The 15,816-nt window shown below is 45.4% G+C and overlaps 1 protein-coding gene across 1 annotated transcript in view; it reads left to right on the top strand.

Moving 5' to 3' along the window:
* Window positions 1-12,672, top strand: part of LOC139587074 (collagen alpha-2(XI) chain-like) — a 45,960-nt gene extending 33,288 nt beyond the window's left edge. Inside the window, exons 14-16 of the mRNA XM_071420930.1 lie at window positions 1,708-1,755; window positions 4,387-4,680; window positions 9,658-12,672. Of these exons, the coding sequence (XP_071277031.1) occupies window positions 1,708-1,755; window positions 4,387-4,680; window positions 9,658-9,804 (489 nt within the window). The 3' untranslated portion in view covers window positions 9,805-12,672. The remainder of the gene's footprint in view (window positions 1-1,707; window positions 1,756-4,386; window positions 4,681-9,657) is intronic.
* The last annotated feature ends 3,144 nt before the right edge of the window (window positions 12,673-15,816 follow it).

The raw sequence follows: 15,816 nt of genomic DNA, 5'->3' as shown, positions 1-15,816 counted from the left end.
CAAAACTTCCAGGAATTTAAAATAAAATTCCCAATAAAATAAAAAGCAAACAAACAAAAATTCCCCCCCCCAAAAAATCCCCGAATTCCAAAAGAAATTCCCTCGAAATTCAAAAAAATTCCCCTCAAAAATCAAAGAAAATAAAAAATCAGCCCCGAAATCCCCCCCTAAAAGTCCAGGAAAATTCACAAAAGTGCAGAGAAATGACCCCAAAAAATTCCCCAAAATTCCAGAAATTGCAAAGAAAATTTCCAATAAAATAAAAAGGAAATAAACAAAAAATTCCCCCCAAAAAATTCCCCGAATTCCAAAAGAAATTCCCTCAAAATCCACAAAATTCAAAAAAAATCCCCCCCAAAAATCAAAAAAATTTAATCAGCCCCAAAATCCCCCCTAAAAGTCCAGGAAAATTCACAAAAGTTCAGAAAAATGACCCCAAAAATTCCCCAAAATTCCAGAAATTCAAAAGAAAATTCCTAAGGAAAAAAGAAAGAAATAAAAATTTCCCCCCAAAAAACCCCAAATTCCAAAAAAAATTCCCTCGAAATTCACAAAATTAAAAAAAAAATTCCCCCCAAAAATGAAAATAAGAAAAAAATTAATCAGCCCCAAAAGTCCAGGAAAATTCACAAAAGTTCAGAAAAATGACCCCGAAAAATTCCCCAAAATTCCAGAAATTTAAAAGAAAAATCCTAAAATAAAACCGAACAAAGAAACAAAACTTTCTCCCCCAAAAACCCCAAAATTCCAGAAGTTGCAAAGAAAATTTCCAATAAAATAAAAAGCAAAGAAACAAAAAGTCCCCCCCCAAAAAATCCCCGAATTCCAAAAGAAATTCCCTCAAAATTCATAAAATTTAAAAAAAAATTCCCCTAAAAAAATAAAATAAAATAAAAAAAAAATCAGCCCCAAAATCCCCCCAAAAAGTCCATGAAAATTCACAAAAGTTCAGAAAAATGACCCCAAAAAATTCCCCAAAATTCCAGAAATTTAAAAGAAAATTTCTAAAAAAGAAAAACAAGGAAATAAACAAAAAGTTCCCCCCAAAAAATTCCCCAAAATTCAAGAATTTAAAAGAAAATTTCCAATAAAATAAAAAGGAAACAAAGAAAAATTCCCCCCCCCCCAAAAAATCCCCGAATTCCAAAAGAAATTCCCTCGAAATTCAAAAAAATTCCCCTCAAAAATCAAAGAAAATAAAAAATCAGCCCCGAAATCCCCCCTAAAAGTCCAGGAAAATTCACAAAAGTGCAGAGAAATGACCCCAAAAAATTCCCCAAAATTCCAGAAATTCAAAAGAAAATTCCTAAGGAAAAAAGAAAGAAATAAAAATTTCCCCCCAAAAAACCCCAAATTCCAAAAGAAATTCCCTCAAAATTCACAAAATTAAAAGAAAAATTCCCCCCAAAAATGAAAATAAAAAAAAATTAATCAGCCCCAAAAGTCCAGGAAAATTCACAAAAGTTCAGAGAAAAATGACCCCGAAAAATTCCCCAAAATTCCAGAAATTTGAAAGAAAAATCCCCAAATTCCCAAATTTTGCAGATCCCAAAATTCCCCAGGATTTCGAGCCCCGGAATTCCCGGAATTCCCAGAACTCCCGGCCACCCCAGAGCTCCGGGATTTGGGAATTTCGGGGAATTTCGGGAATTTTCGGGAATTTCCGGGAATTCCAGGATTTTCCCACCGCCTCCGTTCCTTCCCCAGGTGCCGCTCCCGGACCCGGCCCCGCTCTGGCTCAGCAACGGCAGCCGGGTCAGGATCCAAAATTCCCCGGATTTCCCCCCAAAATTCCCAGGATTTCCCCCCAAAATTCCCGGGATTTCCCCCCAAAATTCCCGGGATTTCCCCCCAAAATCCCCATTTTCCCCATCCCAAATTCCCAAAAATCCCCAAATTCCCATTTCCCCCATCCCAATTCCCAGATTTTCCATTTCCCCCGTTTTCCCCATCCCAAATTCCCCAAAATTTCCTGGTTTTTGCACTTCCCCATCCCAAATTCCCAAGAATTCCCATTTTTCCCCATTTCCCCCATCCCAAATCCCAAATTTCCCTCAGCCCAAATCCCAAATTTCCCTATTTTCCTCCATCCCAAATCCCAAATTTCCCCCAGTTTCCCCCCATTTCCCCCATCCCAAATCCCCAATTTCCCCATTTCCCCCATCCCAAATTTTCCCATTTTCCCCTATTTTCCCCCATCCCAAATCCCCATTTCCCCCACTTTCCCCATTTCCCCCATCCCAAATTCCCAAAAATCCCCATTTTCCCCATTTCCCCTTCCCAAATTCCCCAAAATTTTCCCCAAATCATTTCCCCCCACCCACCCACCCAAATCCCCAAATTTCCCCATTTTCCCCATCCCAAATTCCCCATTTCCCCCATTTCCCCATTTCCCCATCCCAAATTCCCAAAAATTCCTGTTTTTCCCATTTCCCCCATCCCAAATCCCCAATTTCCCCATTTCCCCCCATTTCCCCCCCCCCTCAAATCCCCAATTTCCCCATTCCCCCATCCCAATCCCCAATTTTCCCATTTCCCCCATTCCCCCATCCCCAAATTCCCATTTTTCCCATTTCCCCCATCCCAAATCCCATTTCCCCCATTTCCCCTCTCCCAAATCCCCAATTTTCCCATTTTCCCCATTATTTCCCCCATCCCAAATCCCCATTTTCCCCCCATTTCCCCCATCCCAATCCCCAATTTTCCCATTTTCCCCCATTTCCCCCATCCCAAATCCCCATTTTTCCCCCTTTTCCCCCATCCCAAATCCCAAATTTCCCCATTTTCCCCATCCCAAATCCCCATTTTTCCCCCATTTTCCCCATTTCCCCATCCCAAATCCCCAATTTTCCCATTTTCCCCCATTTCCCCCATCCCAATCCCCATTTCCCCCATCCCAAATCCCATTTTCCCCCATTTCCCCTCTCCCAAATCCCAAATTTCCCCATTTCCCCATCCCAAATTCCCAAAAATTCCTGGTTTTCCCATTTCCCCCATCCCAATCCCCAATTTCCCCATTTTCCCCCCATTTCCCCCCCCTCAAATCCCCAATTTCCCCATTCCCCCCATCCCAATCCCCAATTTTCCCATTTTCCCCCTCCCAAATCCCAAATTTTCCCATTTTCCCCATCCCATTTTCCCCATTTCCCCATCCCAAATCCCCATTTTCCTCCCATTTTGCCATCCCAAATCCCATTTTCCCCCATTTCCCCTCTCCCAAATCCCCATTCCCCCATCCCAAATCCCCAATTTTCCCATTTCCCCCCATTTCCCCCCATCCCAATCCCCATTTCCCCCATCCCAAATCCCTTTTTCCCCCATTTCCCCTCTCCCAAATCCCAAATTTTCCCGTTTTCCCCATCCCATTTTCCCCATTTCCCCCATTTCCCCGTCCCAAATTCCCAAAAATTCCTGTTTTCCCCATTTCCCCCATCCCAATCCCCACTTTTCCCATTTTCCCCTGATTTTCCCCCATTATTTTCATTCCCCATTTCCCCCATCCCAAATCCCCAATTTTCCCATTTCCCCCATCCCAAATCCCCGTTTTCCCCCATTTTCCCCCCATTTCCCCCATCCCAATCCCCAATTTTCCCATTTCCCCCATTTCCCCCATCCCAATCCCAAATTTTCCCATTTTCCCCCCATTTTCCCCATCCCAATCCCCACTTTTCCCATTTTCCCCATTATTTCCCCCATTATTTTCATTCCCCATTTCCCCATCCCAAATCCCCAATTTTCCCATTTTCCCCTGATTTTCCCCCATCCCCAATCCCCAATTTTCCCATTCTTCCCCCATTTTCCCCATCCCAAATCCCCATTTCCCCCATTCCCCCTATTTTCCCCATCCCAAATCCCCAAAATCCCCATTTTCCCATCTCAAATTCCCAATTCCCCATTTTCCCCCCATTCCCCCCATCCCAAATCCCCAAAATCCCAGTTTTTTTTCCCCATTTCCCCTCTCCCAAATCCCCAATTTCCCCTATTTTCCCCTCTCCCAAATCCCCAATTTCCCCCATTCCCCCATCCCAAATCCCCATTTTTCCCCCTTTTTTCCCATCCCAAATCCCATTTTTCCCCTATTTCCCCTCTCCCAAATCCCCATTCCCCCATCCCAAATCCCCACTTTTCCCATTTTCCCCATTATTTCCCCCATTATTTTCATTCCCCATTTCCCCCATCCCAATCCCCAATTTCCCCCATTTTCCCCCCATTTCCCCCATCCCAAATCCCCACTTTTCCCATTTTCCCCATTATTTCCCCCATCCCAAATCCCATTGTCCCCATTTCCCCCATCCCAAATCCCATTGTCCCCATTTCCCCCATCCCCATTTCCCCCATTTTCCCAAATTTCCCATTTTTCATTCCCATTTTTATTCCCCATTCCAGTTTTCCTACCGCGACTCCGGGTTCCTCCCTCTGGGCCGGGTCCAGCTCGGGTTCCTGCGTTTGCTCAGCGCCTCCGCCCGACAGCGCCTGGCCCTGCCCTGCCCCCAGGAAACCCCCAAAAATCCCCAAAATCCCGAGGAAAATCCCCAGGAGAATCCCAAAAATCCCCAAAATCCCGGGAATCCCGGGAATTCCGGCGTTCCGGGCGTTCCCGGGCTCTCCCTGCGGCTCCTGGGCGCCACCGAGGAGGAGCTGGGCCCCGACGGCCTCCGGGTGCTGCACGACGGATGCGGGGTGGGTGAGGCTGCAGGGATCCGCCTGCATCCCATGGGAATTCCCTAATTCCCAAATTCCCCCCCTGGAATTCCCAAATTCCCTCTGGAATTCCCAAATTCCCTCCGGGAATTCCCAAATCCCCAAACTCCAGCAATTCCCAAACCCCCAAACTCCCAAATCCCCTCCCAAATCCCCAAAGTCCCTGGAATTCCCACCCCAAATCCCCCCGGAATTCCCAAATCCCCCCGAAATTCCCGAATTCCCAAACTCCCAAATCCCCTGGAATTCCCAAACTCCCCCCCCCGGAATTCCCAAACTCCCCCCCCCGGAATTCCCAAATTCCCCCCTGGAATTCCCAAATTCCCTCTGGAATTCCCAAATTCCCCCCCTGGAATTCCCAAATTCCCCCCCTGGAATTCCCAAACTCCTCCGGGAATTCCCAAACTCCCCCCTGGAATTCCCAAATTCCCCCCTGGAATTCCCAAATCCCCAAACTCCGGCAATTCCCAAACCCCCAAACCTCCAAATCCCCTCCCAAATCCCCAAAGTCCCTGGAATTGCCACCCCCAAATCCCCCCGGAATTCCCAAATCCCCCCGGAATTCCCAATCCCCCCGAAATTCCCGAATTCCTCAAACTCCCAAATCCCCTGGAATTCCCAACTCCCCCCCCGGAATTCCCAAACTCCCCCCCCGGAATTCCCAAATCCCCCCCTGGAATCCCAAACTCCCCCCTGGAATTCCCAAATTCCCCCCCTGGAATTCCCAAACTCCTCCGGGAATTCCCAAACTCCCCCCTGGAATTCCCAAATTCCCCCCTGGAATTCCCAAATCCCCAAACTCCGGCAATTCCCAAACCCCCAAACTCCCAAATCCCCTCCCAAATCCCCAAAGTCCCTGGAATTCCCACCCCGAATCCCCTGGAATTCCCGAATTCCCAAACTCCCCAAATCCCCTGGAATTCCCAAACTCCCCCCCCGGAATTCCCAAATTCCCTCCTAGAATTCCCAAACTCCCCCCCCCCGGAATTCCCAAATTCCCCCCCTGGAATTCCCAAATTCCCCCCCTGGAATTCCCAAATTCCCTCCGGGAATTCCCAAACTCCCCCCCTGGAATTCCCAAACTCCCCCCCTGGAATTCCCAAATTCCCCCCCTGGAATTCCCAAATTCCCTCCGGGAATTCCCAATCCCCAAACTCCGGCAATTCCCAAACCCCCAAACTCCCAAATCCCCTCCCAAATCCCCAAAGTCCCTGGAATTCCCACCCCAAATCCCCCTGGAATTCCCGAATTCCCAAACTCCCAAATCCCCTGGAATTCCCAAACTCCCCCCCCGGAATTCCCAAATTCCCTCTGGAATTCCCAAACACCCCCTGGAATTCCCAAACACCCCCCCTGGAATTCCCAAATTCCCCCCCTGGAATTCCCAAACTCCCCCCCTGGAATTCCCAAACTCCCCCTCTGGAATTCCCAAATCCCCAAACTCCAGCAATTCCCAAACCCCCCAAACTCCCAAATCCCCTCCCAAATCCCCAAAGTCCCTGGAATTCCCACCCCAAATCCCCCGGAATTCCCAAATCCCCCGAAATTCCCGAATTCCCAAACTCCCAAATCCCCTGGAATTCCCAAACTCCCCCCCCCGGAATTCCCAAACTCCCCCCCCGGAATTCCCTAATTCCCCCCCCTGGAATTCCCAAATTCCCCCCCTGGAATTCCCAAATTCCCCCCCTGGAATTCCCAAACTCCCCCCTGGAATTCCCAAATTCCTCTGGAATTCCCAAATCCCCAAACTCCGGCAATTCCCAAACCCCCAAACTCCCAAATCCCCTCCCAAATCCCCAAAGTCCCTGGAATTCCCACCCCGAATCCCCCCCCGAATTCCCAAATCCCCCCGGAATTCCCGAATCCCCCCCCCCCAAACTCCCAAATCCCCAAAAATCCCCAGAATTCCCAAATCCCCAAAATCCCTGCAATTCCCAACCCCCCCTGCAATTCCCAAATCCCCCCTGGAATTCCCAAATCCCCAAAATCCGGCAATTCCCAAATCCCCAAACCCCCTGGAATTCCCACCCCAAACCCCCCCCTGGAATTCCCAAATCCCCAAATCCCTGCAATTCCCAAATCCTCCCCAGAATTCCCAAATCCCCCCCGGAATTCCCAAATTCCCAAACTCCCAAATCCCCTGGAATTCCCAAACCCCAAAATCCCCCCCAGAATTCCCAAATCCCTGGAAGTCCCAATTCCCTTTTCCCCCAAGTTCCCAAACCCCCCAAATTCCCTGGAATTCCCAAATCCTCCCTGGAATTCCCAAATCTCCAAATCCCCCCCGGAATCCCTGGAATTCCCAAATCCCTTTTTCCCAAGTTCCCCAAATGCCCAAAATCCCCTGGAATTCCCACCCTAAATCCCCAGAATTCCCAAATCCCCAAACCCCCTTTCCCCATCCTGAATCCCCAAATGCCCAAAATTCCCAGAATCCCCACCCCAAATCCCCAAACCCCTGGAATTCCCAAATCCCCCTGGAATTCCTGCAATTCCCAAACCCCCCCCACCACCCCCCGAATTCCCAAATCCCCAAATCCCCTGGAATTCCCACCCCAAATCCCCCCTAAAATCCTAAAATCCCCAGAATTCCCAAATCCCCCTGGAACTCCCGAATTCCCAAACTCCCAAATCCCCTGGAATTCCCAAACATCCCCCCGAATTCCCAAATCCCCAAACTCCGGCAATTCCCAAATCCCCAAATCCCCCTGGAATTCCCACCCCAAATCCCCAGAATTCCCAAATCCCCCCGGAATTCCCAAATTCCCAAACTCCCAAATCCCCTGGAATTCCCAAACACCCCCTGGAATTCCCAAATCCCCAAATCCCCCCAGAATTCCCAAATCCCCCCCAGAATTCCCAAATTCCTGCAATTCCCAAACACCCCCTGGAATACCCAAATCCCCCCCCGGAATTCCCAAACACCCCCAGAATTCCCAAACCCCAAAATCCCCCCAAAAATCCCCAGAATTCCCAAATCCCCAAATTCCCAACATTTATTCCCTTTTTCCCTCCCATAATTCCCATTTTCCATTTCCCGTTTCCCACAATTCCCATTTCCAATCCCCTATTTCCCAATCTGTAATTCCCGTTTCCCACAATTCCCGTTTTTCCCATCATTCCCGCTGTTTTTCCCACCATTCCCTATTTCCCACCATTCCCGTTTTTCCCGTTTCCATTCCCGTTGTTGTTTTTCCCATTTTCCATTCCCATTGTTTTTCCCCATCTCTCATTCCCGTTGTTGTTTTTCCCCCCATTCCCGTTTCCATTCCCGTTGTTGTCATTCCCATATTCCCATTTTCCATTCCCATTGTTGTTTTTCCCCCCATTCCCGTTTCCATTCCCGTTGTTGTCATTCCCATATTCCCATTTTCCATTCCGTTGTTGTTTTTCCCCCCATTCCCGTTTCCATTCCCGTTGTTGTCATTCCCATATTCCCATTTTCCATTCCCGTTGTTGTTTTTCCCGTTTCCTTTCCCGTTTCCATTCCCGTTCTTTTTCCCACCATTCTCATTGTTTTTCCCATTGTTTTTCCCGTTTCCATTCCCGTTGTTGTTTTTCCCACCATTCCTGTTGTTTTTCCCGTTGTTATTCCCATTGTTGTTTTCCCCGTTTCCATTCCCATTGTTGTCATTCCCATTTTCCATTCCCGTTGTTGTTTTACCCATTGTTTTCCCCATTTCCATTCCCGCTGTTTTTCCCACCATTCCCATTTCCGTTTCCATTCCCGTTGTTGTTTCCCCTGTCGCTCATTCCCGTTGTTGTTTTTCCCATTGTTTTTCCTGTCTCTCATTCCCGTTGTTGTTTTCCCTGTTTCCATTCCCATTTTCCATTCCCGTTGTTGTTTTTTATGTTGTTGTTTTTCCCACAATTCCCATTGTTGTTTCCCCTGTCTCTCATTCCCGTTGTTGTTATTCCCGTTGTTTTCCCGTTTCCATTCCTGTTGTTGTTTTTCCCCCTGTCTCTCATTCCCATTGTTGTTTTTCCCGTTGTTTTCCCCATTTTCCATTCCCATTGTTGTTTTCCCCCGTCTCTCATTCCCGTTGTTGTTTTTCCTGTTGTGGTTTTCCCCCGTTTCCATTCCCATTGTTGTTTTCCCTGTCTCCCATTCCCGTTGTTGTTTTCCCCATTTCCATTCCCGTTTTCCATTCCCGTTGTTGTTTCCCCTGTCTCTCATTCCATTGTTGTTTTTCCCATTTTCCATTCCCGTTGTTGTTTTTCCCATTGTTGTCATTCCCATTTTCCATTCCCGTTGTTGTTTTCCCCATTCCCATTCCCGTTTTCCATTCCCGTTGTTGTTTTTCCCGTTGTTTTTCCCTGTCTCTCATTCCCATTGTTGTTATTCCCGTTGTTTTCCCCGTTTCCATTCCCGTTGTTGTTTTTCCCCCGTCTCTCATTCCCATTGTTGTTTTCCCCGTTTCCATTCCCATTTTCCATTCCCGTTGTTGTTTTCCCCTGTCTCTCATTTCCGTTGTTGTTTTCCCTGTTTCCATTCCCGTTTCCATTCCTGTTGTTGTTTTTCCCATTGTTGTTTTTCCCTGTCTCCCATTCCTGTTGTTGTTTTTCCCGTTTCCATTCCCATTTTCCATTCCCGTTTCCATTCCTGTTGTTGTTTTTCCCCCTGTCTCTCATTCCCATTGTTGTTTTCCCCGTTGTTTTCCCCATTTCCATTCCCATTGTTGTTTTTCCCGTCATTCCTGTTGTTTTTCCCACAATTCCCATTGTTTTTCCTGTCTCTCATTCCCGTTTTTCCCACCATTCCCGTTGTTTTTCCCACCATTCCCGTTGTTTTTCCCACAATTCCCGTTTTTCCCATCATTCCGGTTTTTCCCACAATTCCCGTTGTTTTTCCCACAATTCCCGTTGTTTTTCCCACAATTCCCATTGTTTTTCCTGTCTCTCATTCCCGTTGTTTTTCCCACAATTCCCATTGTTTTCCCCCTGTCTCTGTCCCAGCTCCCCGGCGGGCGCCTGTTCCTGGAGCTGCGCTGGGCGCGCCCGGAGCTGCTCCCGCTGCTGGACCTGAGCCTGGAGGGCACCGGAATCCCCAAAACCCCCGGGAATTCCGCCCTGCACCTGGGGCCCGTCTGCTTCCTGGGATAGCAACGACAATTCCCACAAAATTCCCACAAAATTCCCAAAAATTCCCACAAAATTCCCACAAAATTCCCAAAAAATTCTGCTTTATTTCCCCCAAAATTCCCATTTTTTCCCACCCAAAATTCCCATTTTTTCCCCCCAAAAATCCCAAATATATTCCCATTTTCCCCACCCAAAATTCCCAAATTTATTTCCATTTTCCCCCCAAAATTCCTGATTTTTTCCCCATTTTCCCCCAAAAATCCCAAATTTATTCCAATTTTTCCCCCCAAAAAATCCCAAATTTATTCCCATTTTCCCCACCCAAAATTCCAATTTTATTCGCATTTCCCCCCAAAATTCCTGATATTTCCCCCCCCAAATTCCTTTTTTTCCCCATTTTCCCCCCTAAAATTCCAAATTTATTCCCATTTTTTCCCCACCCAAAAATCCCAAATATATTCCCATTTTCCCCACCCAAAATTCCCAAATTTATTTCCATTTTCCCCCCAAAATTCCTGATTTTTTCCCATTTGCCCCCTTAAAATTCCAAATTTATTCCCATTTTTCCCCCCCAAAAAATCCCAAATTTATTCCCATTTTTTCCCCACCCAAAATTCCCATTTTCTCCCCCAAAAAATCCCAAATTTATTCCCATTTTCCCCACCCAAAATTCCAATTTTATTCGCATTTCCCCCCAAAATTCCTGATATTTCCCCCCCCAAATTCCTTTTTTTCCCCATTTTCCCCCCTAAAATTCCAAATTTATTCCCATTTTTTCCCCACCCAAAAATCCCAAATATATTCCCATTTTCCCCACCCAAAATTCCCAAATTTATTCCCATTTTTCCCCCCCAAAAAAATCCCAAATTTATTCCCATTTTCCCCCAAAATTCCTGATATTTTCCCCCCAAAATTCCTGACATTTCCCCCCAAAATTCCTGATTTTTTCCCCATTTTCCCCCAAAAATCCCAAATTTATTCCCATTTTTCCCCCCAAATTCCCGCTGCTGGACCTGAGCCTGGAGGGCACCGGAATCCCCAAAATCCCCGGGAATTCCGCCCTGCACCTGGGGCCCGGCTGCTTCCTGGGATAGCAACGACAATTCCCACAAAATTCCCAAAAATTCCCACAAAATTCCCACAAATTCCCACAAAATTCCCACAAAATTCCCAAAAAATTCTGCTTTATTTCCCCCAAAATTCCCATTTTTTCCCACCCAAAATTCCCATTTTTCCCACACAAAATTCCCATTTTTTCCCCCCAAAATTCCCATTTTTTCCCCCCAAAAATCCCAAATATATTCCCATTTTCCCCACCCAAAATTCCCAAATTTATTTCCATTTTCCCCCCAAAATTCCTGATTTTTTCCCCATTTTCCCCCAAAAATCCCAAATTTATTCCAATTTTTCCCCCCAAAAAATCCCAAATTTATTCCCATTTTTTCCCCACCCAAAATTCCCATTTTCTCCCCCAAAAAATCCCAAATTTATTCCCATTTTCCCCACCCAAAATTCCAATTTTATTCGCATTTCCCCCCAAAATTCCTGATATTCCCCCCCCAAATTCCTTTTTTTCCCCATTTTCCCCCCTAAAATTCCAAATTTATTCCCATTTTTTCCCCACCCAAAAATCCCAAATATATTCCCATTTTCCCCACCCAAAATTCCCAAATTTATTTCCATTTTCCCCACCCAAAATTCCTGATTTTTTCCCATTTGCCCCCTTAAAATTCCAAATTTATTCCCATTTTTCCCCCAAAAAATCCCAAATTTATTCCCATTTTCCCCACCCAAAATTCCAATTTTATTCGCATTTCCCCCCAAAATTCCTGATATTTCCCCCCCCAAATTCCTTTTTTTCCCCATTTTCCCCCCTAAAATTCCAAATTTATTCCCATTTTTTCCCCACCCAAAAATCCCAAATATATTCCCATTTTCCCCACCCAAAATTCCCAAATTTATTTCCATTTTCCCCCCAAAATTCCTGATTTTTTCCCATTTGCCCCTTAAAATTCCAAATTTATTCCCATTTTTCCCCCAAAATTCCTGATATTTTCCCCCCAAAATTCCTGACATTTCCCCCCAAAATTCCTGATTTTTTCCCCATTTTCCCCCAAAAATCCCAAATTTATTCCCATTTTTCCCCAAAATTCCTGATATTTCCCCCCCAAAATTCCTTTTTTTTCCCCATTTTCCCCCCTAAAATTCCAAATTTAGTCCCATTTTTTCCCCACCCAAAATTCCCATTTTTTCCCCAAAATTCCAATTTTATTCGCATTTCCCCCCAAAATTCCTGATATTTTCCCCCCAAAATTCCTTTTTTTTCCCCATTTTCCCCCAAAAATCCAAAATTTATTCCCATTTTTCCCCACCCAAAAATCCCAAATTTATTCTCATTTTCCCCACCCAAAATTCCCATTTTTTCACCCAAATTCCCAATTTATTTTCATTTCCTCCCACAATTCTTGATATTTTCCCCAAAAAATCCAAAATTTATTCCCATTTTCCCCACCCAAAATTCCCAATTTATTTTCATTTCCTCCCAAAATTCCTGATTTTTTCCCCCCCCAAAATTCCTGATTTTTCCCCCCCCAAAATTCCCATTTTTCCTCCAAAAAATTCCAAATTTATTCCCATTTTCCCCCACCCAAAATTCCCATTTTTCCCCCAAATTCCCAATTTATTCTCGTTTCCTCCCAAAATTCCTGATATTTTCCCCCCCAAATTCCTGATTTTTCCCATTTTTCCCCCTGATCCTGTCAGAAATTCGGGAATTTTTTGTGAAATTTTGGGAATTTTTGGGAATGGGGGAAATTCCCAGATTTACCCCAGAGAGAGAAATTTTAACGTTCCAAATAAAAAAATCTCTATTTATATTATTTAAATTTAGATTTCGGTTATTTTTATTTTTATTTTATGGTTTTGGTTTCATTTTTATTTTTATTTTTTATTTTATAATTTATTTTTATTTTTAATTTTTATTTTTATTCATGGTTACTTTTTTAAAATTTATTTTTCTTTTCTTTTGTTTTTATTTTTATTTTTATTTTATGGTTAGTTTTTATTTTTATTTTTATTTTTGTTTCTGTTTTTATTTTTTTATTTTTTAATTTTAATTTAAATTTTTATTTTATTTTAAAATTTATTCTTAGTATTAATTTTTATTTTTATTTTTATTTTTATTTTATTTTTATTTTTATTTTATTTTTATTATTTTTATTTTTATTTTTATTTTTATTTTAAAATATGTTTTTAGTTTTAATTTTTATTTTTATTCATGGTTATTTTTTATTATTATTTTTATTTTTATATATATTTTATTATTTTAATTATTTTTTATTTTTAATTTTTTATTTTTATTTATACTATTTTTATTTTTATTTTACTATTTTTTTAATTTTTATTTTTATTTTTATTTTTATTTTTATTTTTATTTTATTGAAGGAAAGAGCAAAATCTTGGAGACGGGGATGGGTCCCAGTGTGGGAACTGGGAGGGAACTGGGACAGACTGGGATCAAACTGGGACCAAACTGGGACAAACTGGGAGGGACTGGGACCATACTGGGATCAAACTGGGACAAACTGGGAGGGACTGGGACAAACTGGGAGGGACTGGGACAAACTGGGATCAAACTGGGATCAAACTGGGACCAAACTGGGACCAAACTGGGAGGGACTGGGACAAACTGGGATCAAACTGGGAACAAACTGGGATCGAACTGGGATCGAACTGGGATGGACTGGGATCGAACTGGGATGGACTGGGATCAAACTGGGATGGAACTGGGAGGGAACTGGGATCAAACTGGGACAGACTGGGATCAAACTGGGAGGGACTGGGGCAAACTGAGACCAAACTGGGAGGGACTGGGATGGAACTGGGATGGAACTGGGATCAAACTGGGACCAAACTGGGATCGAACTGGGACCGAACTGGGATCGAACTGGGACAGACTGGGATGAAACTGGGACCAAACTGGGAGGGACTAGGACAAACTGGGATCAAACTGGGACAGACTGGGATCAAACTGGGAGGGACTGGGACAAACTGGGATCGAACTGGGATCGAACTGGGATGGACTGGGATCAAACTGGGAGGGACTGGGAATGAACTGGGACCGAACTGAGAGGGACTGGGATCAAACTGGGACCAAACTGGGATCAGACTGGGATCGAACTGGGATCAAACTGGGAGGGACAGAGACAAACTGGGATCAAACTGGGACCAAACTGGGAGGGACTGGGACAAACTGGGACAGACTGGGATCAAACTGGGAGGGACTGGGGCAAACTGAGACCAAACTGGGAGGGACTGGGATGGAACTGGGATGGAACTGGGATCAAACTGGGACCAAACTGGGATCAAACTGGGACAGACTGGGATCGAACTGGGACAGACTGGGATCGAACTGGGACCGAACTGGGATCGAACTGGGACAGACTGGGATGAAACTGGGACCAAACTGGGAGGGACTAGGACAAACTGGGATCAAACTGGGACAGACTGGGATCAAACTGGGAGGGACTGGGACCAAACTGGGATCAGACTGGGACCGAACTGGGATCAGACTGGGAATGAACTGGGATCGAACTGGGTTCAGACTGGGATCAAACTGGGAGGGACTGGGACCAACCTGGGACCAAACTGGGATCAAACTGGGACAGACTGGGATCAAACTGGGACAGACTGGGATCAAAGTGGGAGGGACTGGGACAAACTGGGATCGAACTGGGATCGAACTGGGATGGACTGGGATCAAACTGGGAGGGACTGGGAATGAACTGGGACCGAACTGAGAGGGACTGGGATCAAACTGGGACCAAACTGGGATCAGACTGGGATCGAACTGGGATCAAACTGGGAGGGACAGAGACAAACTGGGATCAAACTGGGACCAAACTGGGAGGGACTGGGACAAACTGGGATCAAATTGGGATCAAACTGGGAGGCACTGGGCTGAACTGGGACAAACTGGGATCAAACTGGGAGGGACTGGGACAAACTGGGATCAAACTGGGATCGAACTGGGATCAAACTGGGATCAAACTGGGACAAACTGGAATCAAACTGGGACCAAACTGGGACGGACTGGGAAGATCCCGCGCTCCATCCCCCCAACCCGTGCTCCGAGGCCACGCCCACAGCACCATATAAGGTCCTGACCACGCCCCAAACAACCCAAATGCTTCATTAGGTCACGCCCCTTCTGCATCACCACACCCTCCTTATCTGCATAACCACGCCCCCAAATAAGCCACATGTGCTGTTTAGACCACGCCCCCAAATGGAACTCAAGCGATGTTTAAACCACACCCCCTCATTATCCTTTATTTACATAACCACTCCCCAAATCCGTGCTCAAATGTCATTCAAACCACGCCCCTTCATCTGCATAGCCGCTCCCCAAACAGAACTAATTGTTTAAACCACGCCCCCTCTGTCTCCTTAATTGACATAACCACGCCCCAAACCGGCAGTAAATGATGGTCAAACCACGCCCCCTCCATCTCCCTTATTTACACAATTACATCCCAATTAGGCATTCAAATGACATTTAAACCACGCCCCTTCATTTACATAATCATGCCCCAAAGAGATCTCAAATGGTATTTAAACCACGCCCCATCTGTCGCCTTCATTAACATAGCCACGCCCCCAAACGGCATCCAAATGACATTTAAACCACGCCCTTCATTTACATATCAACACCCCGAATAGCCACTCAGACATGGTTTAAACCACGCCCCCTCATTATCCTTCATTTACATAACGTCAGAAACAGTGACCCAAGCATTGTTCAAGCCACGCCCTTTATTTGCCTAACCACGCCCCAAATTGGCGTCCAAACAGTATTCAAACCACGCCCATTTCTCATTTTCATCTACATAACCACTGCCTAACCCACGCTCCCTTAATCTGCATAACCACGCCCCCAAACAACACCAAATACGGGCATAACCACGCCCCGCCATCCATAACCACGCCCCCAAACAGCGCCGACAACGCTGCCTGACCCACGCTCCCTTAATC

This window comes from Agelaius tricolor, unplaced genomic scaffold (assembly GCF_023055355.1).
Source record: "Agelaius tricolor isolate 1412-34295 unplaced genomic scaffold, bAgeTri1.0.p SCAF_174, whole genome shotgun sequence".
NCBI classification, from domain to species: Eukaryota; Metazoa; Chordata; class Aves; order Passeriformes; family Icteridae; genus Agelaius; species Agelaius tricolor.
The sequence above is the reverse complement of the archived record's forward strand: the minus strand, read 5'-3'. Positions and strand labels throughout refer to the sequence as shown.